Source organism: Rhizomucor pusillus, assembly GCF_041956525.1.
Source record: "Rhizomucor pusillus strain CBS 183.67 unplaced genomic scaffold VTP01scaffold_3, whole genome shotgun sequence".
Taxonomy (NCBI): Eukaryota; Fungi; Mucoromycota; class Mucoromycetes; order Mucorales; family Lichtheimiaceae; genus Rhizomucor; species Rhizomucor pusillus.
Window position 1 is genome coordinate 1,971,461 of NW_027192145.1, and position 26,474 is coordinate 1,997,934.

The 26,474-nt window shown below is 45.8% G+C and overlaps 9 protein-coding genes across 9 annotated transcripts; 4 read left to right on the forward strand and 5 right to left on the reverse strand.

Annotated features, from left to right (window-relative positions):
* Nucleotides 1-1,317: 1,317 nt before the first annotated feature.
* VTP01DRAFT_7001 (uncharacterized protein) lies at nucleotides 1,318-2,665 on the forward strand (the record flags this gene model as incomplete). Its single annotated transcript, XM_069385966.1, has 8 exons — nucleotides 1,318-1,452; nucleotides 1,518-1,560; nucleotides 1,627-1,923; nucleotides 2,001-2,079; nucleotides 2,139-2,248; nucleotides 2,318-2,371; nucleotides 2,428-2,522; nucleotides 2,594-2,665. The coding sequence occupies 8 exons, from the start codon at nucleotides 1,318-1,320 to the stop codon at nucleotides 2,663-2,665; spliced, it is 885 nt and encodes a 294-aa protein (XP_069243374.1).
* Nucleotides 2,666-5,621: 2,956 nt separating this feature from the next.
* Nucleotides 5,622-10,734, forward strand: VTP01DRAFT_7002 (uncharacterized protein; the record flags this gene model as incomplete). The annotated part of the gene is made up of 7 exons (XM_069385967.1): nucleotides 5,622-5,645; nucleotides 5,712-5,755; nucleotides 5,810-6,239; nucleotides 6,312-6,587; nucleotides 6,655-6,910; nucleotides 6,968-10,024; nucleotides 10,094-10,734. 7 exons carry the CDS (start codon nucleotides 5,622-5,624, stop codon nucleotides 10,732-10,734), a joined length of 4,728 nt encoding a protein of 1,575 aa, XP_069243375.1.
* Nucleotides 10,735-11,075: 341 nt separating this feature from the next.
* On the reverse strand, nucleotides 11,076-12,397 carry VTP01DRAFT_7003 (uncharacterized protein; the record flags this gene model as incomplete). Its single annotated transcript, XM_069385968.1, has 4 exons — nucleotides 11,076-11,293; nucleotides 11,373-11,674; nucleotides 11,741-11,988; nucleotides 12,074-12,397. The coding sequence occupies 4 exons, from the start codon at nucleotides 12,395-12,397 to the stop codon at nucleotides 11,076-11,078; spliced, it is 1,092 nt and encodes a 363-aa protein (XP_069243376.1).
* An 853-nt stretch (nucleotides 12,398-13,250) lies between these two features.
* VTP01DRAFT_7004 (uncharacterized protein) lies at nucleotides 13,251-14,834 on the reverse strand (the record flags this gene model as incomplete). Its single annotated transcript, XM_069385969.1, has 7 exons — nucleotides 13,251-13,273; nucleotides 13,341-13,655; nucleotides 13,724-14,219; nucleotides 14,277-14,467; nucleotides 14,537-14,644; nucleotides 14,707-14,768; nucleotides 14,827-14,834. 7 exons carry the CDS (start codon nucleotides 14,832-14,834, stop codon nucleotides 13,251-13,253), a joined length of 1,203 nt encoding a protein of 400 aa, XP_069243377.1.
* Nucleotides 14,835-15,308: 474 nt separating this feature from the next.
* Nucleotides 15,309-17,048, reverse strand: VTP01DRAFT_7005 (uncharacterized protein; the record flags this gene model as incomplete). The annotated part of the gene is made up of 7 exons (XM_069385970.1): nucleotides 15,309-15,401; nucleotides 15,468-15,729; nucleotides 15,799-16,242; nucleotides 16,309-16,478; nucleotides 16,559-16,681; nucleotides 16,744-16,770; nucleotides 16,887-17,048. The coding sequence occupies 7 exons, from the start codon at nucleotides 17,046-17,048 to the stop codon at nucleotides 15,309-15,311; spliced, it is 1,281 nt and encodes a 426-aa protein (XP_069243378.1).
* A 1,587-nt stretch (nucleotides 17,049-18,635) lies between these two features.
* VTP01DRAFT_7006 (uncharacterized protein) lies at nucleotides 18,636-19,618 on the forward strand (the record flags this gene model as incomplete). Its single annotated transcript, XM_069385971.1, has 5 exons — nucleotides 18,636-18,764; nucleotides 18,823-18,907; nucleotides 19,016-19,050; nucleotides 19,111-19,459; nucleotides 19,551-19,618. The coding sequence occupies 5 exons, from the start codon at nucleotides 18,636-18,638 to the stop codon at nucleotides 19,616-19,618; spliced, it is 666 nt and encodes a 221-aa protein (XP_069243379.1).
* Nucleotides 19,619-20,048: 430 nt separating this feature from the next.
* On the forward strand, nucleotides 20,049-21,025 carry VTP01DRAFT_7007 (uncharacterized protein; the record flags this gene model as incomplete). The annotated part of the gene is made up of 4 exons (XM_069385972.1): nucleotides 20,049-20,162; nucleotides 20,237-20,487; nucleotides 20,555-20,768; nucleotides 20,852-21,025. 4 exons carry the CDS (start codon nucleotides 20,049-20,051, stop codon nucleotides 21,023-21,025), a joined length of 753 nt encoding a protein of 250 aa, XP_069243380.1.
* A 406-nt stretch (nucleotides 21,026-21,431) lies between these two features.
* On the reverse strand, nucleotides 21,432-22,543 carry VTP01DRAFT_7008 (uncharacterized protein; the record flags this gene model as incomplete). Its single annotated transcript, XM_069385973.1, has 2 exons — nucleotides 21,432-21,653; nucleotides 21,722-22,543. The coding sequence occupies 2 exons, from the start codon at nucleotides 22,541-22,543 to the stop codon at nucleotides 21,432-21,434; spliced, it is 1,044 nt and encodes a 347-aa protein (XP_069243381.1).
* A 2,691-nt stretch (nucleotides 22,544-25,234) lies between these two features.
* On the reverse strand, nucleotides 25,235-26,251 carry VTP01DRAFT_7009 (uncharacterized protein; the record flags this gene model as incomplete). Its single annotated transcript, XM_069385974.1, has 1 exon — nucleotides 25,235-26,251. The coding sequence occupies one exon, from the start codon at nucleotides 26,249-26,251 to the stop codon at nucleotides 25,235-25,237; it is 1,017 nt and encodes a 338-aa protein (XP_069243382.1).
* Nucleotides 26,252-26,474: the final 223 nt, after the last annotated feature.

The following is a 26,474-nucleotide window of genomic DNA, read 5'->3' on the forward strand; positions in this document are numbered from 1 at the left end:
AAAACTTGGCAAATCACTTAGCGCAAACACTGAGAGCATTGGAGAAGCCTTTGAAACGGCGATTAATACGATCCCCATGCTTGGGAGTCTACGGAATACTATCACCTCGTGGTTACATATTTTGGATTCTACAAATAATACATTGCTGCTTCCATTATTCTGTAATGTGCAATGCTTCAACATCGGTTTACTCTACATTTCAAGTCGCTGCAGATAAATTCCATTTTGTTCAGATAATTGAACCCAAAACCATCAGTGATACGTGAAAATGCAGACTCATTATACGAAGCGTAGAGCGCGATATGTTGCATCGCCGGCGTGATTGTCGATACAATGAATGTTCGTATGCTTGTCCAGATATGGCACCTACTCTCATCCATTTTAATCAAAATTGTCTGGATGTCTCACCGTTTAATTTCAATCATTATAATAATAATACGTACTTATCAGCAATAATGGTCAGAAGGCTTTGCGTCTGGAGTCGTCGAGCGCGCCGCATGCTAATCGCGAATGACATTTTACAACGTTGACGTATTGTTGTCTCATCAACTCTACAGACGTCTGATTATGTGGATGAGATCAAAGAAAAGTAGCATCTTTACTAAAATGTTCATAAAAAATCTTCGAGCATTTTTAGTATAATTGATAGATACAGGCATCTACTACTTTGTAGGCTGTTGTTTTAAGACATAGAAAGTGGGGGCTAATCTGACGGCAAATCGTTCTAGCAGGGGAATTAAGAACGGAACTACTATGCTAAAGAAAGTGTGTCACATATTTGGGTTAGAAGCCTGAAGAGAGTTTCTTTACTCTTCGCTAGACCTTCTTCTCATATTTCCATGCGTTTACTTTTCATAGAAAACTTTAACAGATGATGGACGGCCTCATCAGCAGGTGTTTCTACGTTGTTGAATTATGCCATATATTCTGTATCAGGTCATCAAAAGTTTGCGAGAAAATTCGGCGCTTCTCGTCGCCGCGAACTCGAGTTGCTTTCGCTCGGCTGAAATAAACTGCAGCTTGCCGTTCTTGAACCGACCTCGGAGAAAGCGGGCGGCCATTGGTGCGAAGCAAGGAAAAGGCCGCGATCGTTCGTCACTGATTTGGATACCCAAACGTCACCCAGCCAACCAGCACACAAGCTGATTTTTTTTCCGACATTTTTTTTTTGGGCCAAGCGGTTCAAAGTCTCTCTTTTTTTTTCGCGCTTTTCCAGAAACAACCACGCACACACAACTCCACTACATGCTGCAATTGTCCCCCACAAGTACTTCGCGCATTGTACGAACACAAGGGCAAAGAGAACGACTGTCACATATGAGCATAAACGACGATGAAGAAGCTTTGTCAAACTTTAACGATTACAACGAGATCCTCCAGTCCGAGACATACGTGGACTTGGAACGGCTGAGGTTACTTGCTCGACACGGCGTCCCCCACCAGCTCCGTGGGGTAAGTGCACCTGAAATATACTCCTCATTTAAGCACGGAGCAGCGACTGACTAAACTGTATATAGGAAGTCTGGAAATATCTGCTGGGCGTCCAACAAGCGGATCGCTGTGAGTGGATACAGGCTGACAGCTGCGCATAGAAAAAGCTAAATTTTTTCGTGTTTCTTCCCGCAGCCAAGGAGCTGACTAATTCCAAAGCAAGGAGAGAAGACTATGAACTCATAGACAAGACCAATCCCGAGGTCTCAAAACGCATTCGCGGCGAGGTCACTCGGTATCAGAATCGCGAGCCTCTCCTCGCTGGTCGCCACTACTTGGAGCGATTTGAAAATATCATCTTGGCTTACTTGAACTCAAATCGAGACGCAGAATATCATCCTGCCCTGGTATCAATCAGTGCACCGTTTATTTACGTCCTCGACAAGGAATGCGATGCATACTTTTGCTTTGAACGCTTTATGCAGATGCTTGGTAAACAAATATTCTCACCAACATTCCAAAGCCTCTCTCTGGAACCATGCTGATACAGAGTCAATCCCTTTCTGTAGATGAATATTATACCACTCATACGATCAAAGAGAGCGTTGCAAACTTTATGACCTTGTTTCGATCAACCTTACCCGAATTGTACGTTACAAGTGACAGCACTATTCGAATTATGATCCGTATTTACCCAATTTTTTTAGGTGCAATTATTTTGAAGAGGAGGAAGTAGATCTTAATGAATGGACGACATCGTGGTTACAACATATGCTGGCTCGGGAACTGCGGTTTCAGGATCTTGTACGATTATGGGGTAGGAGGTGACACCACATGTCCTCGGACGAGCCTATTATTTACGCACAATGTATTTATTTATACGCAGATGCCTACTTTGCTATGCCCGATTTTATCGAATTCCATCCGTTCTTCTGCCTAGGTACAGACATGGCTGATCAATGTTGATTGGAGACAGCTGATGAACGTTCTTTATAGCCATCCTTATGCATGCACGCGAAAACCTTGAAGATCTTGAGCAGTCAGAAATTCGGACAATGATGCTCCGGCTACCACGCATTGATGTATCCAGGGTATGTCAGGTTGGAAACTTGCGTGAATGACAACACTGATTTTCCGTTTCCTTTTCTCTCTTTATCTGTAGACATTGGCTGAGGCATACAATATCCGGCATGAAACTTTGGAAAGACAAATGTCAGAGGACGGAGACCTGTAGTCCAATATTTCACAACTCACTCCATCATCACGATATTCTATTTGTAATCCTTTTTACACTTTGCACAATTCTCTGTATCTCTTCTTGGTCATCAAAGTTCAACGATTATTATTAATTGCTGCCTGGATACCCCTCAGCAGTGGAAGTCTGCAAAGAATTTGAGGTGGACGTGCTTGTCACGCGAGCAAGTGCACCACGCCAGCTACTGCACAAAATCGGATGATCTATTCACCAGACGGTCTAGTGTTTAAAGATCTCTTTGTTGCTTGCTGTTGAAGACGCACTCTATGTTTTCGAAATTGGCATGCAAAGCGTTATTCTTTTTGACTCATCAATTTTCTCCTCCGTCGTTTGCGTGCCTCTCTCTCACTCACAGCTGAGTATACGATGTGCGACTGAAAAGTATTCTCAACTGTGGATCGAATCTTTGTGTGAGCTGATTACGTGCCCACGTGCTCATCACCATTCGCGGGTGCGACAGTATATCTTTTTCTTATTTTAAACCTTTTTACCTTGACTACCCTGGCGGTACTGTAGCATATAAGCTGCGTCGCCCATACCCGTTACCATATCTATTCTCCTCCATACCTTGCATTTGAATACCTTGCTATCACCCGCACCAAATAAACAGTCCATCACTTTGTAATACTTTTTCTATTTCGAAAAGTCTGCAATGTATGTTCTCATATTTTACGGGGCCAATGACATCATGTGCGTCTACTTGATCGTCTTGGCGATTTCTTTTTGGAACGGGCCGGCACCATCGTCAGATGCACGGAAGGCCTGCAGCGTGTCGATATATCCGAGATAATGCGACCCTGGGTACGTATAAACTTGCGCGCATCTATATGGACAAAGATACAAGTACAAATCTTTCAAGATAACCAATGTGACTTGCTGGACATGTGGAAGCCCTCTTCCGTTTGCTAGCACGGCAGCCGGAGAAATAAATATTCCGTATCCGAGATCATCGATAAGCCAAAATCACAAATTGCATTGAAGAGTTTCCGATTTATCGGTCTGCTCGGATGGACTAAATACCGAACTTTGTTAGATGCACACTCGATGGATTGATTCGAAGGAGTAAATTTTTTAGGACCAGATTTAGCTTTATGTATTCAGTGCTTTATTACGTGCACATCAATGCGCAGCAACGTCTATTAGGTAATGATGGTGTACCGTTTCCAGCAACAATTTTGATGATGGCGCTATACATACATAGCCTTTCTTCATATTGGGAACTATACAGATTCTTTCGATAGCATAGTAGCTCGGAGGTCATCCTTGTAAATGTAGTAGAGGCAGGAAACTTTCTGGTTATCGCAATTACCAATGAATAGCGGCACGACACTATGTACGAAGCTGCAGGACGCTACATACTGTTTTCATCTTACTTATCGTAGCTGCGGGGTGTATGCAACTAAAACTTGAAACAAAACATACTCTAGACATACATGCAGCGTCCCATTACATTGGTTACGACTAGTTCGCACGAGTATAGTTGCAGATCTCTCTCTCTTACCGCATACACGTTGCATAAAGATATTTATTTGTATATATGTACTTTTATAGCTGACTTTAATACATGAATGAGGTATTGATAAGACGCAGGAACAAGCATATACAAAGGTTGAGGAACTTGCGTGAACCATACGTTGCAGTCATTTATAAATCACTGCGCACATTTTCTCGTCGACCATAATCGTCAAGACCGCCAGAGGGATAGTCCCACCAAACTTCGAAAACCAAGATACGTACAAAGGCTGGGCACAGACGAGGAAAATCTTTGTAGAAACTTACCATTTGTGAGACACGCGTCCAAAGGTTCGGAGTTCTCGAGGGATCAATCAAGTCCCGTGCTATATTGCGCTTGCTACGTGCTCCAATGGTAACTTTGCTTAACAAATTGAAATAAAAAGAGAATCCAGTGAAAACACAGCGACTTATCGCAGATAGAATGCGTAACACTGTCGATAGTATGAGCGAGCTATGTGCACTCTCTTCTAGAACGTCAATAATCATCTGTAAACGGCTTGCTATTCTTGGTTCAATGTTACCTAATGACTTGAGCAAAGCGGGGTCTTGCAATGCTTTATCTTGATTGATAGGTCCACGATGCAAAGTAACGAGCTGTATCGTCTTATGTCAGAGATGACAACAAAGAGGCAAATGTCCAGTTTGCGATGATTCTCTACAATCTGGCTGCATAATGATGGAGCGGAGACTTGCATGCAAAAAGGAGCAGCAGTTTTATCGCAGTTTTATCGAAGTTCATAGCCGAAAGAAAGGACTTGCGTGGTACAACGTTCCACACAGATCCATTGCACTTCTTCCCCAGTTCCGGATGTGGTCCCTGCTTCTTTGTTTTCATGCTATACGTAAAATGGACAGGTAGGGTGCTGAGCATAGGTTGTAACGTTTGTGAAATCAGTCATTGCTGCCACTGTCCAGACTGCTGATATAGAGAATATCCACAGATAGCTGACTTGCTAGTCTCAGAATGGTGGCTACCTTGGAATGGACAAACGTGAAGCCAAAGAGTCCGAAAAAAACTACCGAATGCTCGGACAGACTTTCGCAGCAGCCAGGTGCAAGCAGCGCTTGTTGGAACACGTAACATCGACGTTTCCTTGCAATTCCAGGGGTACTCTCTGTGCTATTTCTACAAGCAAACTCAAAAAAGAGCTGGGATCAATCGAAGCGAGCAAAAGCAATGACATTGATTTGTATTTAGTTCAGTAAAAGATCGTTGGGTAGCACAGTGAGCACGCACTTTTTTTTTCAACATAGCCTAATTTGGCGAAATCTTGCAAAAACGGTTGCTTCGGGGTCTTTTGATGACTGCTGCGGTCCGTACAAAGTTTACGACCATAATTGCATTCGTCCGCGCATTTTTTTTCTGCACTCTTCTTTCTTCCTCTATCGCCATACAGTCCAAACAGTTGGAAAGCTATCCATGCTTTTGAATTGTACTTTCACCGTAAGCTATTGCAAATAAAGTTTAGTAAACAAAACAACAAACCAAATTCTAAAACGCTTGGACCAGGCTCCTTGGGCGGGCGAGGACTTTACGCCTTGTTTTCGGGAAACGTGCGTAAGCATATGTATCATTTCGAAAGTTGCTGCTAACCGGTGATTTTCCAGTGTCATTGACGGTCTCCTGCCTCTTATCATTCTGGCATCTTCCTTGATCGCCATTGTTTCTGTCTTTGCACGATACCGCCGAAGCTGTATTGCCGTCTACGCACCTCTAAAAGATCCTTCTTCTCGCTACAGTGGCTATGGCGCCACCAACGATACCCTTCCCACAACAACTCAGGATAGCATTCAGGCTGAACAAGACGAGCTCGGCGACGACTTGTCCTCCAATGGCAGCACACTCACCCCTGGATACGATGAACTGCCTGCTCGCTGGACTGTATATAGCTTTGCACGTCTTTTGGCCGTCGTGCCTTTTGCATTATACATCTATGCAATTCATCAACTACTTTCCGGAACTTACGAGCTAGATGGAGCAGTTGAAAGCAGCTACACCTATATGCTGTTTGTCCATGGTCTCCATGCTGCGCTTTGGGTAAGCTTTGGGAAAGCTTTGGGAAATGGCTTCAGCCAAGAAAAGGAAGCTGATGTAAAGTATACTTGTTAGGGCTTTGCATTGATCCTTGCATTTGCAAACTTCCTGCTCCCAGAGACAGCTAAACCTGTGGCAGATGAAATTTGCAAGCAGCTCAATATCTGGTACTTTGTTTTCTTGCTTATCGGCTTTGCGGACTTGTACTCCTTCTATGTCGCCCATTACTTGGAGCATATCGGTACCGGATACCGCATTTCTCTCGTCAGCAATGCTGTCGCACTCGGTATCATTTGCATCATCGCTCTGGAAACTCGCCATGCTCCTGTGGAACCTGTGACCACTGAAGATGTATGATAACACATATCTGCCATTAAGAAACATCAAAAATCTGACTCATTAATGTAAAAAAAAATAGGGTCGCATTGTATCTGGTGAGAAATGGGCTTCACTGTATTCCAAGTTCATGTTCAACTGGGTCGAGTCCATGATGAAAGAAGGATATAAACGCACTTTGAATGATGAAGATTTATTGGAATTGCCACCTGAAAACAGAACCAAGAACACCCTGGCATTCTATCGCAAGCAAAAGGCCAAGTCAATCAAAATATCGCTGTTCAAGACATTCAAGGGACCGTTGATTTTGCAAGCTGCATACAGCTTAATCTGGAACTGTAAGTCAGGAGCAGTTGATTGATCACTCAAATCTTTTATACTTATCACCCTAATAGTGGGAATGTTTGGTCCACCGCTCTTTTTGAACTTGGTCATCAAATACATTGAAAACCGCGAACCTGAAAACCGCGAACCTGTATCGTCGGCTTACTTGTATGTATTTGGTTTGTTCATCACAAGCTTGGTCCAATCATTGGCAGTGCAGCAATCCTTGTATATCGGCCGTTGTATCGGCATCCGTATCCAGTCCATTATTATCGGTGAGGTCTTCGACAAGGCATTGAGGAGACGAGATGTCAGCAGTGCCGCTACAGAGGAAGATTCTGAAAAGGGCAAGACCAAAGGAAATGTTAACAACCTGCTTTCCGTCGATGCTCAAAAGCTTGGTGAAATGGCTGCGTACTTTTTCTACTTTTACTCATATCCAATCCAGATTGCTATCAGTATCTGGCTATTGTACGAATTGCTGGGCACTGCTGCACTTTGGGGCGTCCTGGCCATGTTCCTTGCTCAACCTGTCCCAGCATTTTTGAGCATGCGGTACCAAAAGGTCCATCAAAAGGTCATGAGCGCTACCGATAAGCGTATCAAGACAGTGAATGAACTTTTGGGTGCTATTCGTATTGTCAAGTTCTTTGCTTGGGAAAAGGAGTTTCGAAAGCGTGTCACTGAAGCACGAACTGAAGAGTTGAAGGCTATTCGTGGTCGACTATTCATGTTCCTCTACATGATGTGCTGCTGGTTTCTAATTCCTGTCTTCATTATGGTTGTCGTTTTCTACACGTACACTCGCAACCACGAATTGACTGCCTCCACTGCCTTCACTGCAGTCGCACTTTTCAATACTTTCCGCGCCGCTTTGGACGAATTGCCTCTCTTGCTCACTTGGCTCCTCCAAGCTAACGTTGCAACCAAGCGTATCGACGGTTTCTTGGCTGAAGACGAAGTCGAGCAGCCTCCTTCTGCGACTGGTCCCGATGCTCCTTTTATTGGCTTCGTGGATAATGCCACCTTCGCCTGGGAGAAGAGCGTATACCAAGAACGAGATCTGGACAAAGCCAACCTGAAGAATTTGAACCTTTCTTTCCCTCGCAACAAGCTTTCGATCGTTTGCGGCCCCACCGGCTCTGGCAAGACGACTCTTATTGCTAGTTTGCTCGGCGAAACGTATTGTATGTCTGGTGCTGTGTGCTTGCCTCGCAAGACCCCTAGCCGCAACGGCCCACTCGGTGGTTCGCCTTCTGGCATTGCCTACGTCGCCCAATCTGCATGGCTCCAGAACTGCAGTATTAGGGACAATATCTTGTTCGGTTTGCCTTTTGATGCGGAGCGATACGAGAAGGTTATCTACATGACAGCTCTCACAAGGGATTTGGAAATTTTGGAGTACGGCGACTCGACGGAAGTCGGTGAAAAAGGTGTTACTCTCAGTGGTGGTCAAAAGCAAAGAGTGGCTATTGCTCGCGCTGTCTACTCCCAGGCCGAAACTGTTATTTTGGACGATTGTCTGAGTGCTGTGGATGCTCACACCGCCAAGCACTTGTACGAGCATTGTTTGACTGGTGAACTTATGCGCGACCGCACCGTTATCTTGGTAACCCACCACGTTGGGTTGTGTATTAAGGGCTCATCTTACGTTGTTGCACTCAAAGACGGTGAAGTCGCTGCTGCAGGTGACCCTTTATCTGTTCTCAAGAGCGGCGTTCTGGGCGAAGAATTGGCGCGTGCCAGCGAAGAAACTGCTAACGAAGAAGAGATGGCTGCCACCGAAGGACCTATTCCTGTTGTACCCAAGACTGTTAAAGCTCCAAAGCAAAGCGGTGCCGGTAAACTGACTGAGGAGGAAGCCAGAGCCGAAGGCAGTGTCACCTGGTCGGTCTACGATACTTACATTCGCTCATCTGGTGGATATCTGTACTGGGTCCTCATCCTGTTAATCTTCTGCGCGGCTCAAGGCACTGTCATTGGCCAAGATTACTGGATCAAGGTCTGGGCCAGTGCCTACGGGGATGCTCACAAGGACAACGCCAGTATGTCTGCTGCTGGAGTCTTTTCTATTTCACGCGTAGCCTCGGCTCTCGAGCCAAGCACGATTACTCTCAAGTATATTGGTCCTACTATTGTTACTGGAGCTAACGGAAAGGAAGTTAATATCGAATTTTACTTGGGTGTTTACGTTTTGATCGGCGTAGTTGCTTTGATCATGACTTTCTTGCGCTCTTTCACTATGTACGTTGGTTCTCTCAAGGCTTCTAGACGTCTGCATCAGGAATTGCTGGAACGTATGCTTCGCGCTAAAGTCCGTTTCTTTGATCGCACACCTATTGGTCGCATCGTGAACCGATTTTCCTCGGATATGGAAACGATCGATCAGGCTGTTGCACCCCAAATGTCTTTCCTGGTCTACTCTATCGTGGCTACCTTGTTTGTGATCTTGCTTATTTCCTGGGTCGTTCCTTTGTTTATGCTACCTGGTGCAGGCATTGCTTTGTTGTACTGGTTGATAGGCACCTACTATCTTGCTACCTCGCGTGATATGAAGCGTCTCAATTCGGTGTCCCGCAGTCCGATCTATGTGCAATTTAGCGAGAGCATGAACGGTGTTGTTACTATCCGCGCTTTCGGCAGCCAGTTCCGCTTCCTGGCAGAGAACTATAAGAAGATCGACAACAACAACAGACCATTCATCTGGATGTGGGCTACGAACCGATGGCTGCATTGCCGTGTAGAGTCTCTCGGTGCATTTGTCAGCTTCTGCACAGGTTTCGTCTTGGTTTTGTCCCGAAACTGGGTAGATGCTGGCTTGGCTGGGCTCGCACTCAGCTATTCCTTGACATTTACCCACCACGTGTTGTGGGTCGTTCGATGCTATGCTATGAACGAAATGAACATGAACGCCATCGAGCGTGTCAGCGAATATCTCGATATTGAAGAGGAAGCTCCTGTCCATATCCCAGCTACTTGCCCGCCTCCAAGCTGGCCAGAAACCGGTTCGGTGAAGGTAGAAGACCTTGTTATGCGCTACTCGCCAGAGATGCCTGCCGTCCTCCGTAAGATTTCCTTTGAAACTCGCCCTCGCGAGAAGATTGGTATTGTTGGACGAACTGGTAGTGGTAAGAAACAAATAGCACTGTTCTCTTCTTCTTTTTTGGATATGACAACTGAATCAATGCATATAATAGGTAAGTCCACTTTAGCACTCTCGCTCTTCCGCTTTATGGAAGCATCTGGTGGACGTATCCTCATTGATGGCGTGGATATCAGTTCCATTGGTCTGGAAGATTTGCGTTCTCGTCTCACCATTATTCCTCAAGACCCTGTTCTCTTCTCTGGCACTTTGCGTACCAACCTTGATCCTTTCGACCAATACGATGATGCTGATTTGTGGGCTGCTATCAAGCGCTCGCACCTTGTAGACGACGAGAACAGCAACATCACTTTAGATACACCTGTACTTGAGAATGGCAGCAACTGGTCCCAGGGTCAGCGTCAATTGATCGCTCTGGCGCGCGCTCTTGTCAAAAAGTCTTCACTGATTATCCTGGACGAGGCCACATCTTCAGTCGATTTCGACACTGACCACCAAATCCAACAGACTATCCGTAGCGAATTCAATAACTCATCGCTGCTTTGCATCGCCCATCGTATCCGCACTGTTATTGATTATGACCGTATACTCGTTCTGGACCACGGTGAAATTAAGGAATTCGATACTCCCTACAACCTTATCACCAAGGAAGATGGCGTTTTCCATCAAATGTGCGAACGAAGTGGAGAATATGCTGAACTGCTGGCTGTTGCAACTGCTAAACACAATGAATAGAATCTCTCGCATTGCATTGTTTTTTACCCTTCTGTCCCCCCTTTTGTCTTTCACGAATATATAAATGACAACTGCATATAAATTTTTTCCAAAAATTAATGTCGCTGCAATTTGATCGGTTTGGTGTATAAATGTATTATAAAATTTCACAAAATGCGACATTTTGGGAAAAAGTGTATATCATATCAATCAAGGACAAACTAAATCTTTATGTGCTTGGTCTATAATTAGTAAGGAGAGGTTTTCCCCCTTTTCGTGGTAAATATACAAGAAAGATGTACAATTGGTGGGTGGAGGAGATACACGGTCCTATTACTTAATGGGGAGGAAATGATAAATATTTACACTGCTGATCCTTGCTCTTGTTTTTCTGGTTTTTGTGCAATCCAGCAGTAGAAGCGGGAAAACGAACGCTTTTCCTCAAACTCTTCGAGAACTTCTTGAACAGCAGTGTCGTAGTCTGCTACGGGGATGTTCCACTTTGTTACCAAATCGTGTTTCCGGTTCCTCAGGTACGCCTTTTGCGTTTCCTTGTTGATGAATCCAAACTGCTTCAATTCTATTTTCCAAAACGGAGAGAGTATCGTTAAAATCCAGACATCAATAGACGCGTCCAAACATCGATAGTGGAGACTTACCTGGTTCCTCGGGCCACTCGCCGATAGGAATATCCATTACTCGTTTCTCGACCTTAGCGAATCCGGCCTGCTCCAAACGGTCATCCATGCTTTCGGCAAACTCAAAGTCGAGGTTGGCATCCAACCATTGTCCTCGGCGGAATCCATCAAATGCTTGCTGGACTGGCCCCGGGCTGTGAAAGCACGGGTCGGCTTCGAGGAACTCAATGTATCCACCTGGTTTAAGCACGCGGTACATTTCTGCAAGCAGCGATGGCCAATGATCCTTGCGCACTTCGGATGCCATGTTGCGTTGAAAGATACTGCAGAGTATAATGTAAGAGATATCATCATCAACAATTCGGGAGGAAAAAAAAATAAAAACTTACAAGTCGGCTACGTGGTCAGATATGGGCCATGGTTCGTGGATATCAGCACGGATATATTTCAAGTTTACAGGTCCTGCGGCCTGTTCCGGAGGTGGGCGAATGTCTATACCAATGATCTTTGCTTGCGGATGCTGGGCTGCCATTTCAAGAGCCCAGATGCCGTTGCCAGTGCCAACGTCGACAATGACGCCGGGCGATTGGATGGGTGCCCAAGCATTTGATTTCCGTGCGCTTTTCAAGAGGTAATGCTATTTATACGCGCCCGACCAAAGTTAGTATCACCAGCAGTAATGTATACGGTGTTGTGGGGTTCACAGTGTGTCACACACAAACCTGACGCTGCAACCGATCGTATTCTCGAAAATCCTCCTCGGAAGGCCGGGTAGATGCGAAGCTTAGTTTCCGTATCGTAAACAGTTCCGTGATCGATTTGCGTCTCGGCTGCTGCTGCTGTGGTTGTTGCAGTTGGATGGGCGGCTTGGAAGCTGCTGCCAGAGCAGCGTTCAGAGCGCCAGCGCTCAGGTCCGTTGCCTGGTTCTCCTCGATCCAATTGTAGTTGCCTTGGGAGGTATGCGAGCGTGCACCGAGGGTAGCGGTGCTCCGGCGTCGATCTTTCCGCCGTGAACGGTCGATAGCTCGACTGGCCTGGTTGCCCATGGAAATAAATTAAAAAAGAAAAGGGAGGAGGAGGTCAGACATTGGTTTCTGCCTCCAACTCCCGGAGAGGTAATCTCAAGCCGGCGGCCCTTTTTCTTGTGTATGTGTGTTACCTGCCTTTTCCCGCTTTCCGATAGCTGCAATTTCGGATATGTCCCAATCATATTGCCAATGTTTTACCTGGATGGGGGAAGCAGAACAATAAGTCCTTCGGTAATAAATTAGATTAGATTTTATTTTCCCTGCTAGTCATCCATCACGCTGCGGTCTATCTAAACCAAAAGCCGATAAGCTCGGTGTATGTGGTATCTGTGGCTTTGTATACTGAGAACAAACACTGCAGAAGACGTTTTTATCTTTAGAAACTGAGTAGTAATTCTTTCGTCGTTAGTCTCCATCCCCACCTCTTCCGACGCTTTTTTCCTTTTTCTGATTCCTCGCTAGCCTTCTTTGTCGTTATTATGGAGACACGAGTTATTGTTGACGTAGATGCAAACAATATCACAGCACCACTTGAGCCACATCTCGTTCAACTTTAACTAGCTTTCAGCACCCAGTCACATGAGAAAAGAAAAGCGCAGCAGCAAGAGCGACGGTGGCTACGCTGGATTATTTTCATTCGACTGCCCGCCGACGATGGATCCTTCAGAAACGTCTCTGAGTGGTTACCACTCAACTGACTCGACGGAGTGTTGTGACACACCGCTGCTACCAAATAGCTCATTCATCTCGTCAAAGACGGGCTATCCTAATGGTCTTGTCCTTCGTATTTTTTTATTATGATTGAGGCATATTCTTTCGTAGATATACGTGCAATCGTGTGACAGAATTACACGAGAGAGTGGGTAATTGTTTACAGTTCCTGAACATAGTTAGCTACACAAAGAAAGAAAGAAAGAGTTTAAATATAAAGATCTCTTATCCTCTTCCTCAGAAGCCTTACCAGGAAACATGCCAACTTGGGATCCGAGCCGTCCTTTCCACCAGTCCATTGTGTTGTCCGTGCGCTCTATAATCTCAATCTTGTCGTCCTTGCGGAACGACAAATCACCTTCTTGTTGGGCATCCAAATCATATAAAGCGACTACGTACTGACGCGCTGGCTGTTCTGGTAATCTAGGTTTTGGCGGCGGCGGCGGAGGAGGTCTTTTCGCCGCAGGTACTCCAAAGTTGTTTACAGTACTGGAGCCTTCTTGCTGCTCTGCCCTGCGAGCAGCAGCTCGGTCCTGCAAGGATAAATTGGTCCGTCCCAGCACGGCTATTTTATCAAAAAATCGTTGTCAGCTACTACTGGTCGCACATTGTAGTAGGATATGGATACGTTACGATTTGCTTGAGCGCCTTTCTGCAAGAGATCAAGATGTTCCAATTCAGCTTGGACGTTACGCTGCGCTACTCGCCACTGGTATCCTTCCGATAACGGCTGCTCGAGCGTTGGAAAGTAGCCTCGATGATTATCAATGACTTCATAAATGCGACCGTATATTCCACCAATCACGCTGCATTGTATGTTGTAAAACGAGTCTTGTACAGGGTGTATGAACGAATTGGCCAGTCGTATGAACCGCACTAGGTCCTGTTTCAGCATATCATTTAGGTATTCATAATCCTGCGTTGCCACTTCCAGCTGGCTCTCTAGTTTGTAAACTTGTTTATCCTCGCTGGGACTTCTGTCTGCAATGTTCTTCATTTTTGCAAGCGACGTGCGGTATCGGTCGTAATCAATTAGTTTGTGCTGTCGTTTTGTAATTGTCTTTTGGATCGTCTTGATAATCATATGCATGTTGTCGGCCGGTTGGACAACGCACCGATCCAGTTTATCCTACACGACTAGATTTAGTCATGGGTGCCTGATAAAGTGCTGACAATATGTATATACCAATTCCTGTAAAATTTCATCACGGCAATATGTCATGGCTAATCCATAGTCCTGTGCAGCCTGCACGGCCTCGTTGGATACTTCATCGCTTCGTCGTTTTACAACGCCGTCTGCAGATTCCTGCACTCCCATCATAGGATCGTACATTTGCTCTATCAGCAAGGCACCGTTCATTTGGTGCTCTACCAGCTCTGCAAGAATATATCGTCTATGAGTCACCCAGTCAACAAAGCTTTCTTGGTGTGCGCGCGCATACTGACCTGACACTGCGTTCCGGAAAGCAGAGCTGTGCTTCTTGAGTTCTTCCACTTGCTTGACTATTTCGTTGAACCGTTTCTCCACCCTGTTGTAGTCCTCGTCCACCGTAGCTGTCGACTAAAGTGTTTGAATTCTATAGAAAAAGAGCAAGCGATTGGGCGGTGTAACTTACTCTCGCCTTTGCGCGACATGATTTGGTGGGGGAGGCGGGAAATGGCCTTGCTAACACCTTTCCTGACATTACACCGTGAGTCTGGGATTCTGTCATACTTGGGAGGCCCAAACACTTTACCAGCTCATACTTCAATGCAAGGGAAAGAAGGGAAAGAGCAACACGGCGGCGTTCCACCCCATCCACCCAACCCCTCAGCGTTGCACAAGGTTTCCTGCAATCAGGCAAATCGGCATTGCTGGTCCTTTATTCGCTTGTCAGCCAGCACCTACCCGTGACCAATGGACAACAATGAAAGATTGGTCTCCACGCATGTAAAACTTGCACTGTCCGTGCACCAGTGTAATATATACATAGACTGGTAAGCAGGTCAAACAATATGTTTGAAAATCATTAATCGACATTGTTGTAGTGAATGCAATACTACCTTAGGCATAAGCTAATTCTTTCGTGCTTTTTTTGTTACGATGATATACAATCATATGTCCACTATTACATAGTATCATGTGTGTGTGGGTGCAGTTAAATAAGAAGAGAAGGCATGAATTGTAAGGACAAGAGCGGGATGCATGACGGTGTACTGTGAAGGTAGGGCAAGGAATTTACGGAGGTGGAAGGACCTGATTTAGGAAACGGGCCAGGTCTTGCGCAGTTGCACACGATAGGAGCTTGCTATTTACATGCACACCCAACTCCTGTTTCAATATATATGCACGTTAGCAATCTTTGCTGTGGAAGTCAAAGAATGTTGAGATACTCGCCAGTAGTACATCTTTTGCACTGGGTCGAGACCGAGGGTCTTCATCAAGCAGCCATGCTACGAGACCGCGCATATATATAGAAGGATGGCTGTAAGTGAATGTCGGTCCAGGCTCTGTAGTGATAACATCAAAAAGCTCCTCATCATCCTTGATCAAGTAATGGGGTGGCACACGGTCCATCATCTCGATGATAGTAATACCCAGTGACCACATGTCGATTTTTTCATCGTAAGTTTCCATGCGGATAAGCTCAGGTGCCATCCTGTGATAGAACAAAATTATGCCATGAGTATCTGATTGAATCCAAGACAAGTATTCTTTTCATATCTACCACTTGTTAGTTCCTAAACGCTCGAAGTTGCGACGGTTGATAGCAGCAGACAATCCGAAATCAGCCAACTTGACTTGCCCGTCGCGACCCAGCAGCAGGTTCTCGCATTTGATGTCTCTGTGAAGGTATCCGGTCGAGTGCAGGTAGATCAACGCCTTGAGAGTTTGGCAGGTAATGTAAACTGTCAAGTTTTCTGGGATTCCACGCTGGCAAAGGACTGAAAACACAGAGCACCGCATCAAATCCATGCACATCCAGATATCGTCGTGCCAGACGACGACTTCTCGTAACCTGATCAAGTTTGGATGCTTGCTGGCCATAATGCGTAGCTCGCGGATCACAGCAGCTCGGTACTCGCGGTCAGGGTACAGAGCGCATCGTTTGATAGCAACTTGGACGCTTGGTTTGCGCAGGTAGCATGCACTGACTACAGCTCCGTTAACACTGCAAGGGTTTAGCATACGAGTGTGAATATCGTCTGTAGATAGTAGAATTCATATTTGCCATTACCCAGTGCCAATTTCTCGGAAATGTCCGTATCGAGCCATAGGATCGCCGGTTTTGACCCTATTTTTTGGTAGAACCTTGCGCAGTTTCTGCTCAAACTCGCTGAACGTCTTACGCGTTAACGGCGGCAGTTCTGGAATTTCGTAGTAAGGACTGGGAGGGTACCAAGGGCGCTTTTTAATTTTAATGGCACGACAGCAATAATGAGTCTCAATTAAAATGCAGAGTAAATCCCTTCTTTTCATGTATGTACCTTGCTCACATGCTTCTCTGGTTCCAAAGGCCGTAAATCGTAAGTTGATGTGGCAATTCCGGGTTTAAGGTATGCGTGGCCTAGGACGTTAGGGATCTCGTAACATCCCGGTGCCCGCCAGGTCTTGAGGGACTTGTTAGAATATTGCCTGTGTCTGTTATATGTTCCCCACCCGGTTTTGGTACCTGAATTTCTTCCCCACTTTTGGCAACCTGTCTCTCTCAATCTCCCACATGCACGCACACACATACGCAGATGCACACACGCATACACTCCTTCTCTCTCTCCGTATCTCTGTCTCTCTGTGTGTGCTTCTTTTGTTCAATACCTTGCCACTGACGGGTGCTGGCCCTCCTATTCCCGGCGACGTTGCTGCTGTTGAGATATTTCCCAGGGAGCCAGCGGACCTGCGTCGAAGAACAATGTTACTGCGCTTATTAGTTGTCAGAGACGAAGGCCGCGTGGTGGAGGCAGATTTGGACCGTTGCATTCTCGAGAAGAAAATAAAAAGAAAAGAAGGAAGGGAGCAAAGGAAAAGAAGAAGTAAACCAAGATACAAGATCGACAAATAATATATAGCAAGGTTACAAAAGTGGGGGTTTGAATGCGAATGCAACTTTCTTGCACGAGTTCTGCATACAACTTCTTCCGCCTTGCTGGCGGGGGGAGGCGGCGAGCAGCAGCACATTTGTCACCCTATCCCCCTATAAGGGGTACCACCGATTCCACGATTCATGAAAATAGGGAGTGCGACGCACAGAGTGCGATCTATCCGGACCTTTCGCATCCCACGTCATCTGACACATTCCTCTCCATCTCCTTTGGAGAAACACGAGAATTTGACAAGAATAACACTTGTTTTATTATTATTATTATTATTATTACTATTATTATTATTATTATTATCATTGCTCTTATTGTTATTACTCGCCGGAATTACAACAAGGTTTAGAGTTTGTAAGTCATTTGTACGGCTTACCACAGTGCATTCTGAAACGCATTGATGCGCTGCTGATGATGAGCATGATGTAAACGATCACATCGCCGAGCATTGCTTGATATCTTGCTCCTTCTTGTTGGCTGTCCATCAGTGCAACTGTCAATTTCGCTTAGGCAGGGTTCATGCACACAATTGATGGCTTCTAAACTAGATGACAATTATGCAAAGTAATGATCCATTATACGCATGTATCAGCACGTATGCAATGTTTCACATTGAAGAAGCAGACTATGCCAGTGCAAGTTTGGTCCAACAAAGTAGCGGATCAGAGCAAAACGTTATCACCCTCATATACGTGCAAAATTTTCCATCATATCACTTGATCTGCATCCCTCTCTCTCTCCCAAAGGAAAAAGGGGGATACGCGATCAAGAAATATATCTGAAGTACCTGAATGCTCATCATCTCCCTTTGTAATCCAAACATACCAGCAGTCAATTCCCATCATTACCGTGTCGAATGAGACTGTTTTTCTATCATTGACATTGCTTACGACGCTTTGCCAGGTGGAATAAACTCTGCAAAGACTGCATGTTAATTCCACACTGGCTAGAGATCATTAAAGCAAAAGTCTCAAATTAAGATCAAATGTTAAAGTAAAAAAGATTGTGAATCTCCAATTCAGTAGTCCTATCTATATTCCTGCTATCATCTCCGACATGGGCCTTGGCAAGCGGCTGCGTCAGCGTCTCTAGCATGAAGAAACCACCCCCAGTTTTCTTGGGCTGTGATGAAATAGGTATCCACGGACCTTGTTTACCATGGATATAAGTTGATACTTCTTTTTGGTCTGTGAAAGTTGGCTGAGATATACGTACTTTTCGCTTCTGCTTCGATAATAGTACTTCCAGAGGAAGTGCATGATCAGCAGCACGGACGGCACGCTTCCCTGGGGAGGGAGGCAGGGATAGAGGGGTGTGTATATATTATTAAACCTGCGCGACATTTTAACAATGATGGTCTGGGCTTCCGTTGCTGTCCAGTTGTTTTTGTCCCGGTGATCACCCTCAAAACTTCTTGAGATAACCCTCAGCGGACTTTGTCCATCTGCTTCTTTTCCTTTCTCTTGCATTTTCCATGGCGCTCTCAAGCTACGCGAGCTTTTCCATAAGTACTATTGGGTTTATATCCAACCTACTAGCACTCTACAGCGTCCATTACGTCTACGAGAACCCGTACGCTGTGGGTTTCGGGGGCCACTTTCAGGTATAGGCAGTCTGTCAACAGCGCTGTGCGCAGAAAGAGGAGCTGACCATACGTCAAGTATCTGACGATCCTCGGCTTGTCGACTGCGACGTTGGCATTTGCAGTCAAGATGTATCGCTTTTTTGTTCCAGGGGGGCTGCAAGGTAAAAAAATTTCTTCCACTGTTATATCTCACACACTCTTTGTGTGTGCTATTTTCATTATATGGAAGGTTTACTAAAAGAGGGAGTGCCGGCTCCGCTTGTTGCTAGGATTTTACGAAGTAGTGACGAATATTGCTACTCCTGTAAGTCACGATTACAGCTTCTTTCTACGTGATGATTTTAATCCATGGGCAATACCACAGCTGGAAGGACTTGTCAGTGTCATGTACTGGGCCATGGTATTCATTGATCCCGAATTGCTGATACCAAAGGATATGCCGCCAATCCCAAATATTGTCGACTTTGCTCTGCACCTTTACCCGGCCATGTTTCTCTGGAGCGACTTTTTAATCTTCAACGCCGATTTTAAGCGATCCCCACGCCACGTCGCATTGATTTACGCCTGCGCGGCACTCTATCTGGCATGGTCCTGGTACTGCCAAACCAAGAACGGTTATTGGCCATACCCTTTCCTTGACCAGCTCGATACCGTTCCACGTGTGTTGTTCTACCTCTTCTGTGGAACCTTATGCTGGATCATCTACGAAGCAGGTGCGTCCCATCCCCAGCAACCCCGCCCGCATGTGTGCAAGCATTGCATGCATGCATTTTTGCGTTTTCTTCAAGCTAACAGGGAGGATAGGTGCTTTTGTACATTCATGTATCCATGCTCAGGTCAAGTCTCGGGAGACGGCAAAGAAGCTCCAATAGATCGGTTTATATACCTCGTTCTTTAAAACTCTGCTCATATAGAGAGTCTTGAATACATAGAGAGAACCTGTATTCTTTAGGCCTGTTCGCTGTATTCCTTTTTATACCTGTTTTAGACAAGAGAAAAGTTGGCAATATTTATATTCTTATTGATTTTTGGAGGTAACAACATGATTCAACGATTATGACACTGTTAGATTTTCAAGTACACGGGGCACGCCTGGTACTGTATTGTTTCAAGAGAAAGCGTTGTCACGGATGACAACTCACTGCAGTGTCGGTGTTCCTTGAGTGGAACAGCAGCACCAGCAGAGGAGCGACGTCACACATTTCCGGGCGAAAGGAAGGCCGTAAACACAATTTTATCGCTCCGTCTCCACAGAGGCTTCTTCTCTCAAGCGACTCACTCCCCTCTCTACATAAACTCTCCATGAACACTGTCCGCGCTCTTGCTCGCAAGGCAGCAATGGCTTCTTCTGCCATGCGCCCGGCTGCTCGCAACATGCACTCTACACCTGCTGCCTTGTCAGACGCGCTGTTTGTGGTATGTTCGTCTTCCAGCAATGACTCTGCAAAACAGCTAGTTTACCTTTTTGCTAAACACATTTCGACAAACAGCACCGCGACACGCCCGAGAACAACCCAAAGATCCCCTTCGAGTTCAATGCAGAAAATAAGAAACGCATCGAAGAGATCCTGAAAAAGTACCCGCCTCAGTATAAAAAGGCTGCCATTATGCCTCTCTTGGATTTGGGTCAACGACAGCACGGATTCACCTCCATCTCGGTTATGAACGAAGTTGCTCGTTTGTTGGAGGTACCACCCATGCGCGTCTACGAAGTCGCTACTTTCTATACCATGTTCAACAGGTACGCACGCAGAATTTTCTTTTCTTTGCTATTTTCGCGGCGCAACGTTGATGATGGCAATGTATAGACAACCCGTCGGCAAGTACTTTTTGCAACTGTGCACGACCACACCTTGTCAGTTGGGAGGCTGCGGATCGACAAAGATTCTCGACACCATCAAAGAACACTTGCAGATCCAGCCCGGCGAAACGACAAAGGATGGATTGTTCACTCTGGTTGAAGTCGAGTGTGCTGGTGCCTGTGTCAATGCACCCGTCATGGCCATCAACGACGATTACTATGTATGTGTGCATGAATACATGCAATCGAGATAAAGAAAAATATGAGGTTACTGAACAGTATACAATTGAAATCGAATCAACAGGAGGACTTGACACCCGAAACTACCAAAAAGTTGCTGGATAACTTGAAAGCTGGCAAGGAGATCAAGCCAGGACCGCAATCCGGTCGTCACACCTGCGAGCCTGCTCCGGGCGTCTACACCACTCTCAAGGAGGAACCCTACGGTCCTGGATTCAAGGTTCGCTCTGACTTGTAAAAAAAAATGAAGAAAAAAAAGAAAATGCACGCAGACACCATCGTTATAGAAACCAGTAATAAAACACAGTAGCAGACATTCACAGGGTATTGTGCTGTTACGCGCAACAACCGCGTCGTCGTTTCCAAGTACATTACTAGAAATATTACATTTGTGGAGATACAAAACATTGTACAGAAATTCAAAAGGGATAAGACATGCAACAAACCGGAGGAAGGGTCGTTCTAACAATGGAGAGAGGGAAATAGGCCAGAAATTATATAGGCTATGCAGCGTAGTGTGAAAAAGTGTGTGAAAGATAAACAATGACTGGGCGGGGGCTTCTTTTCGTGCGTATATGTGTATTATATGTGTGTGAGTGTGTGTGCGTGAATGTGTTGCGTGCGTGTAAATTATTGTTGGGCTTTTATAGATGGTAAACGATGTATCCAGGGATACCGTAAACCGTGAAACCCATAGCTTTTGCGACCTTGCCGAATGCTTCAGTCTCGACTTGATGCCGGTAAGCAAACGCAGGGAAGTTGGCGCCTTCGCGGTGAACGTGGCCCTTGACCAACGTGAAGCTTGTGCCTACGGCATCGAGTGGCACCTTGTGCTCCTTGCCGAAATGCGTTGGCATATCAACGAGCTAAATGTAACGCTGGTGATCAGAAGACAATGAAAAGTATAATCAAAGCAAACAACAAATAAACTTACCAAGTAGCGTCCAGTGGGCATTTCGCTGTATCCCTCGGTCAAGAGGTAATCTTCACCCACATTCTTTTGTATTTCCAGGGAATAATCCGTTTCTGCCCAGTTATTCCTGTCATGTGCCCAGAAAGAATAATCCTCGCGATACTTTAGCGTGTTTGGCACAATGACATCGACGTCGGCTTCCATCAAGTCTTCGAATATGGTTGGTGGGTAGTCATACATTTCCGCATCGAGCCAGGCAACCCAGCTGTGATAATCTCGCAGGGCTGAGGCGAGCAAAAAATTACGAGCCCGAGCCAAGACGGAGCGTCGGTAAGGTTCTTGCTCGATTGGCGACCCTTCTGAGCTGAGAGGTATCTCGGTCTTGTAATCTCGCGAGAAGACGTTTATTTCAGAGAACCGATTAGACCAGCGGCTCTGGAGGTTCGCTACGAGAGGCTCGAGCGCCTCGAGTGTACCGTCCTGGGAATCAGTTACCAGGAGACCGATCGAAATGAGTTCGTTCGGGTATGTGGTCTTGTCGAGTAAGGTAAAGTAGCGTTCGAGGTGTTGGCTTGCATTCTTGAGTGTTGTCAGCACAAGTAAGCGTTCGCCCTTGGCGCGTGCGTCGACGGAGGAGTTGAGGCCATTGAGATTCAGATAATAGCTGGCATCATCCTGTTGCTCGGTGTGTTGGTTCAGGGACCGAGCCTCGTGGCATGTTGTGCTGCTGATATGTTGGCTATTCGAGAAAGAAGACGACAAACAATAAACAGCCAGCGCCGTGAGAAGGGTCGCAAAGACGATAAGTCGCTTGCTGCCTCGCATGTTCGATACGGGCAACATGATCTGTGACTGTAGAAGCGAAAAGCAAGAAAAGATAGGTGTTCGAGTTTGACGAGGAAAAGAATAAGAGAGAGAAAGGGAATGGGGAGAGAGGGGTACACAAAAAAATAACTCAAGCGAATCAGCCTTCTTGGCTCTGCAGACAATTGGTCCAGCCCGCATCTCCAAAAAAAAGGTTAATGGGCTAACAAGAGGAAACTGCAACCTACACAATCTACCATCCGAGGCGCGGATGGGGGGAACGGAGAGCTGATTACCAAGCCTCATTTATAATCCATTGCATTAGTTTATTTTGTGTGGTTCTTGTTAAAAAGTGTGCCCGGAAAAGTTCATTGCAAATCATTTTCAAATGGATCGACAGCTATACCTTAGGTAGACATGTACAATGTGGATTCACAAACTATTCTTGGCTTTCACGTTCCACAAGGATCTTCTTTCTCTTTCCACTTACTCCGATGTGCGCAACCGACGACCTTGATTTTCTTTTTTTTTTCTCTCTCTCTCTCTCTGGGAGGCTCATTGTGTGTGAAAACGATTTTATGCTCCTCGCATCTGAATGGGTGTCCAAGTCACTGTATCAGTGACAATCGTACCTGTGGATCAACTTGCTGCAGATCGCATATCAATTCCTGATAGCTACATTGAGTAAATGTGGGTCCCGGGAGAGAGGGAGGAGGCACCGCGCCGTTCATCTATAAAAGTTAGGGCATGTCTTCTTTTTTTCTGCAAACATTTGCCGATCCACACGGCCATTGCATGTGAATGTTAAGAAAAGACGGCTTAAGGACATGCAATTCCGCTGTCCAAGTGGAATGAACTTAATTGCTGGTGATTGCCGCTCTTTCGTTCCTGATATTTTCGAGATCCAGGCACCGACGGTTCCGAAAACAAGCATAGCTAGACTGCTTCTTGTCGGATATCCATTTGTACCCATTGCTTAACTTATTTACACTGCGTCCGATCCAGGGCAAGCAGCAGGAGTGCTGAATTGTAGATGAGAGAAAAAAGAAAAGCATTCTCCGTAAACCACTCACTGTCATCTCATCGATATCGGATAATCTGATGCTAAGGATTGACATTATCGTGTCCAGTCCAAGATACCAGTAACGAGGAGAAAACAAGTCAAAATAAATTTTTCGAATCTATACAAAGAATCAACCAAACCAAGAGACATGATACATTGGACTTTTGTAAATGTTGGCGCATAGACAACAATTTTCTTACATATCTCACGGCTCCCTGAGAAGGAGGAGCAGATGTATTGCTTTGTAGCTCCCTGATCTGAACCCTGAAGTATCAAGTCAATGATCAGCAAGTACAACGTTCGCGTCACAATCATGCAAAAAGTAAATGGATAAACGGTTGCACCTGCAGCAAATGCTAAACAAAGATACACAAATGAAAAGAGGAACGTGTACAGGTATAAGTTCAAGTGAGCGAATGCTCTTGCAAACACAGTTTCAATTGGTCGATGCGGTTTAAAGCAGCAAAAGTGTATGAAACCTATGATTTTTCTACTATACGCAAATTTCGAAGAAGTTCTTACTTCATGAGTGAATCATTCCGCGATTATCAGCCAAGGCGTTACTGCGCTGTAGGTGCTGTTCCTTAGTACGCCTATAAATGCAATGGACCGCGCCTGACTCGTAACTAAAAGCGGCGACGGCAAAATTGTTCAGAGTGCAATGATATCAGCTCACACACATAGAGAGAGATAAGCTACTACTCTGCAGAATTGTCAAGTGGTGTTCCAGCGCCGCGCAAAAGTAACACAATATCGCAGGTGATTGTCCATGGATCCTTCAGAAATATCCTTGTGGTACGACGCTATCTAAATTACTAACATTCAATCGATAGCAGGCACCTGCAAACTTGCAACGCTGCTGCCGCCGCCGCTGCTGCAACAGGTGTTTGTACATAGTAACTGGGTCGCCGTGGCGGGGTCAGGCGACCGAGACTTTAATCAAAAAAGTACAAGCGCAAAGTTTGTCGATCCTTCTACTGCCGTCGTGCACGACGGCAATGATATACCATTTAATTCACGCTGCTGTGGTGAGAACATACAGAAATAAGAACGAAGTTTATGTGCCCAATTGTTAGTCAAACCATGCAGGGCGGTTATTAAGGTTAAGTCAAAGAAACAATGTAGGAAAATAAAAAGCACAGACTGAGCACATGACACGTGCAGCAACAAAAGAAAACTGTGTTTTATGTGCATACGTGTGAGTGCACATGGCTAGAAGAAACAGAAAAAAGTTAAGTGGGCGGGGCGGCGGTTGGGGGTGGGGAGAATGGGCGATTTTTTAGTTGCGCCAAGAAAATCCAATAATATGAGCCAGTCCGGCGCCAACTCGGTATAGTTTAGGTGGGACATCTTTGCCCACATTATTATCATTTCTGCCAGTAGCACCAACATTTGCAACGGACCCGCGGTTTCGATTCTTCGATTGATAAAAAAAGAACAACGACGGGAAACAACTTTTAATTAAAGAAGCAACCTCGGATGACGATGATGAATTTCACAATGTTATATACAACAGGTCGTTATGTACATTAGGGGAGGAAAAGAGAGAAGAGACAATGGAAGATATAGGGAGATACATGAGAACAACGGCAGAGATCAGGCAGAGTGAGAGGGAGAGAAAAGGAGATCGTGAAATAGACAAAGAAAGCGGGAAAGGATCTGATCCTTTAGTCAACGTTCTTTGGAGAGAACCAGCCGAGCTTTGAAAAGACATTCCACAGTTCGCTGACCTTGTTGACATCAATGCGGCATAGCTTTTGAGCGTCAGACTTGCGGAAGGGCTTGTGCTCCTTGGAGGCTTGCTGGGCGCCGAGGATGAGACTTCGCTTGCACTTGAGGTACTGCTCTGGAGTCAGTCGCAAAGTGAAAGGAATGTAAGTTTCACGGGAGTCGAGAATGTCGTAGTAAGGCATGGATTCAAAGCCTTTCATGGGACCGCCCTTCCAATTAACCTTGACTTTGTGATTCAGGGCATCCTTGTTTGGTATCCAATTATGGTCATATACGAGTGTGTCGGCAACAGAGAGATCCAGTTTGTCGTAGGCCATGGCTGCATCGGTGCGTGCCTTTTTGATGTGGCGATCGGACTGCTGTTTGTGAGAGGATGGGGCTGCAGTGGTCGACGAACTGCTGGTGGTGCTTGATTGGGAGTCTGTGCGCTTACGCTTTGCAGCGGCAGTGATCGTCGTCTGCTCTTGCAAAGATCGCCGTGTTTGAGCTTGGATGGCTTGCGGTGTCATCAGAAAAGCGAATGCGTCCTCTGTGTCGGGAGGGCAACCTGGAGTTGGGCAAACTTTGCGATACGTGGTGCGCTTCTTTGGTGGCAAGGATTCTTGCGGGAGAGCTGATGTTTGCTTGTTGCGAGAGCTGCTTGTATGAGGTAGAGGAAGGATGACCCGGTGGGTGTACATTGGATGGTTTTCTGCAGCTGTTGCCAAGCATGGCATGGCCTGTTTGCGTTCAGCGTGGAAAGCGAAAACCTTCTTGGCGCGCGAAGGTACCCGGCGCTCATCGAGGATGAAGCTTGAAGGCGGTGTGGCCAGAGGGCTGGATTGGGATAGGTTGTGATTGTCAACGGAGACGGTAACCTTATTGGCACCGCAGGAAGCATTGTGTGGAGTCGCGGGAGGCGAGAATATTCGGTCCGGATTGGCGGCGATCATCACTGTAGGACACTGAAGCATGAAAAAGAAAAAGAAAAAGAGATAAAAGCGAAAAGAAAAGTGCCATTATTGCGAAAAGGAAATCCCCTATTTTATAGCTTTGCGTGAATGGACCGTGTCACCCGAAAGATTTCAATGATTGACCTAGATGCCAAACCTAAAATAGCTGCCCTTTTCTACGTCAGACTCTGTGTCCTCCCAAAACAGCAACGACATTGGCTCTCTTTGAGCACATTACAAGTCT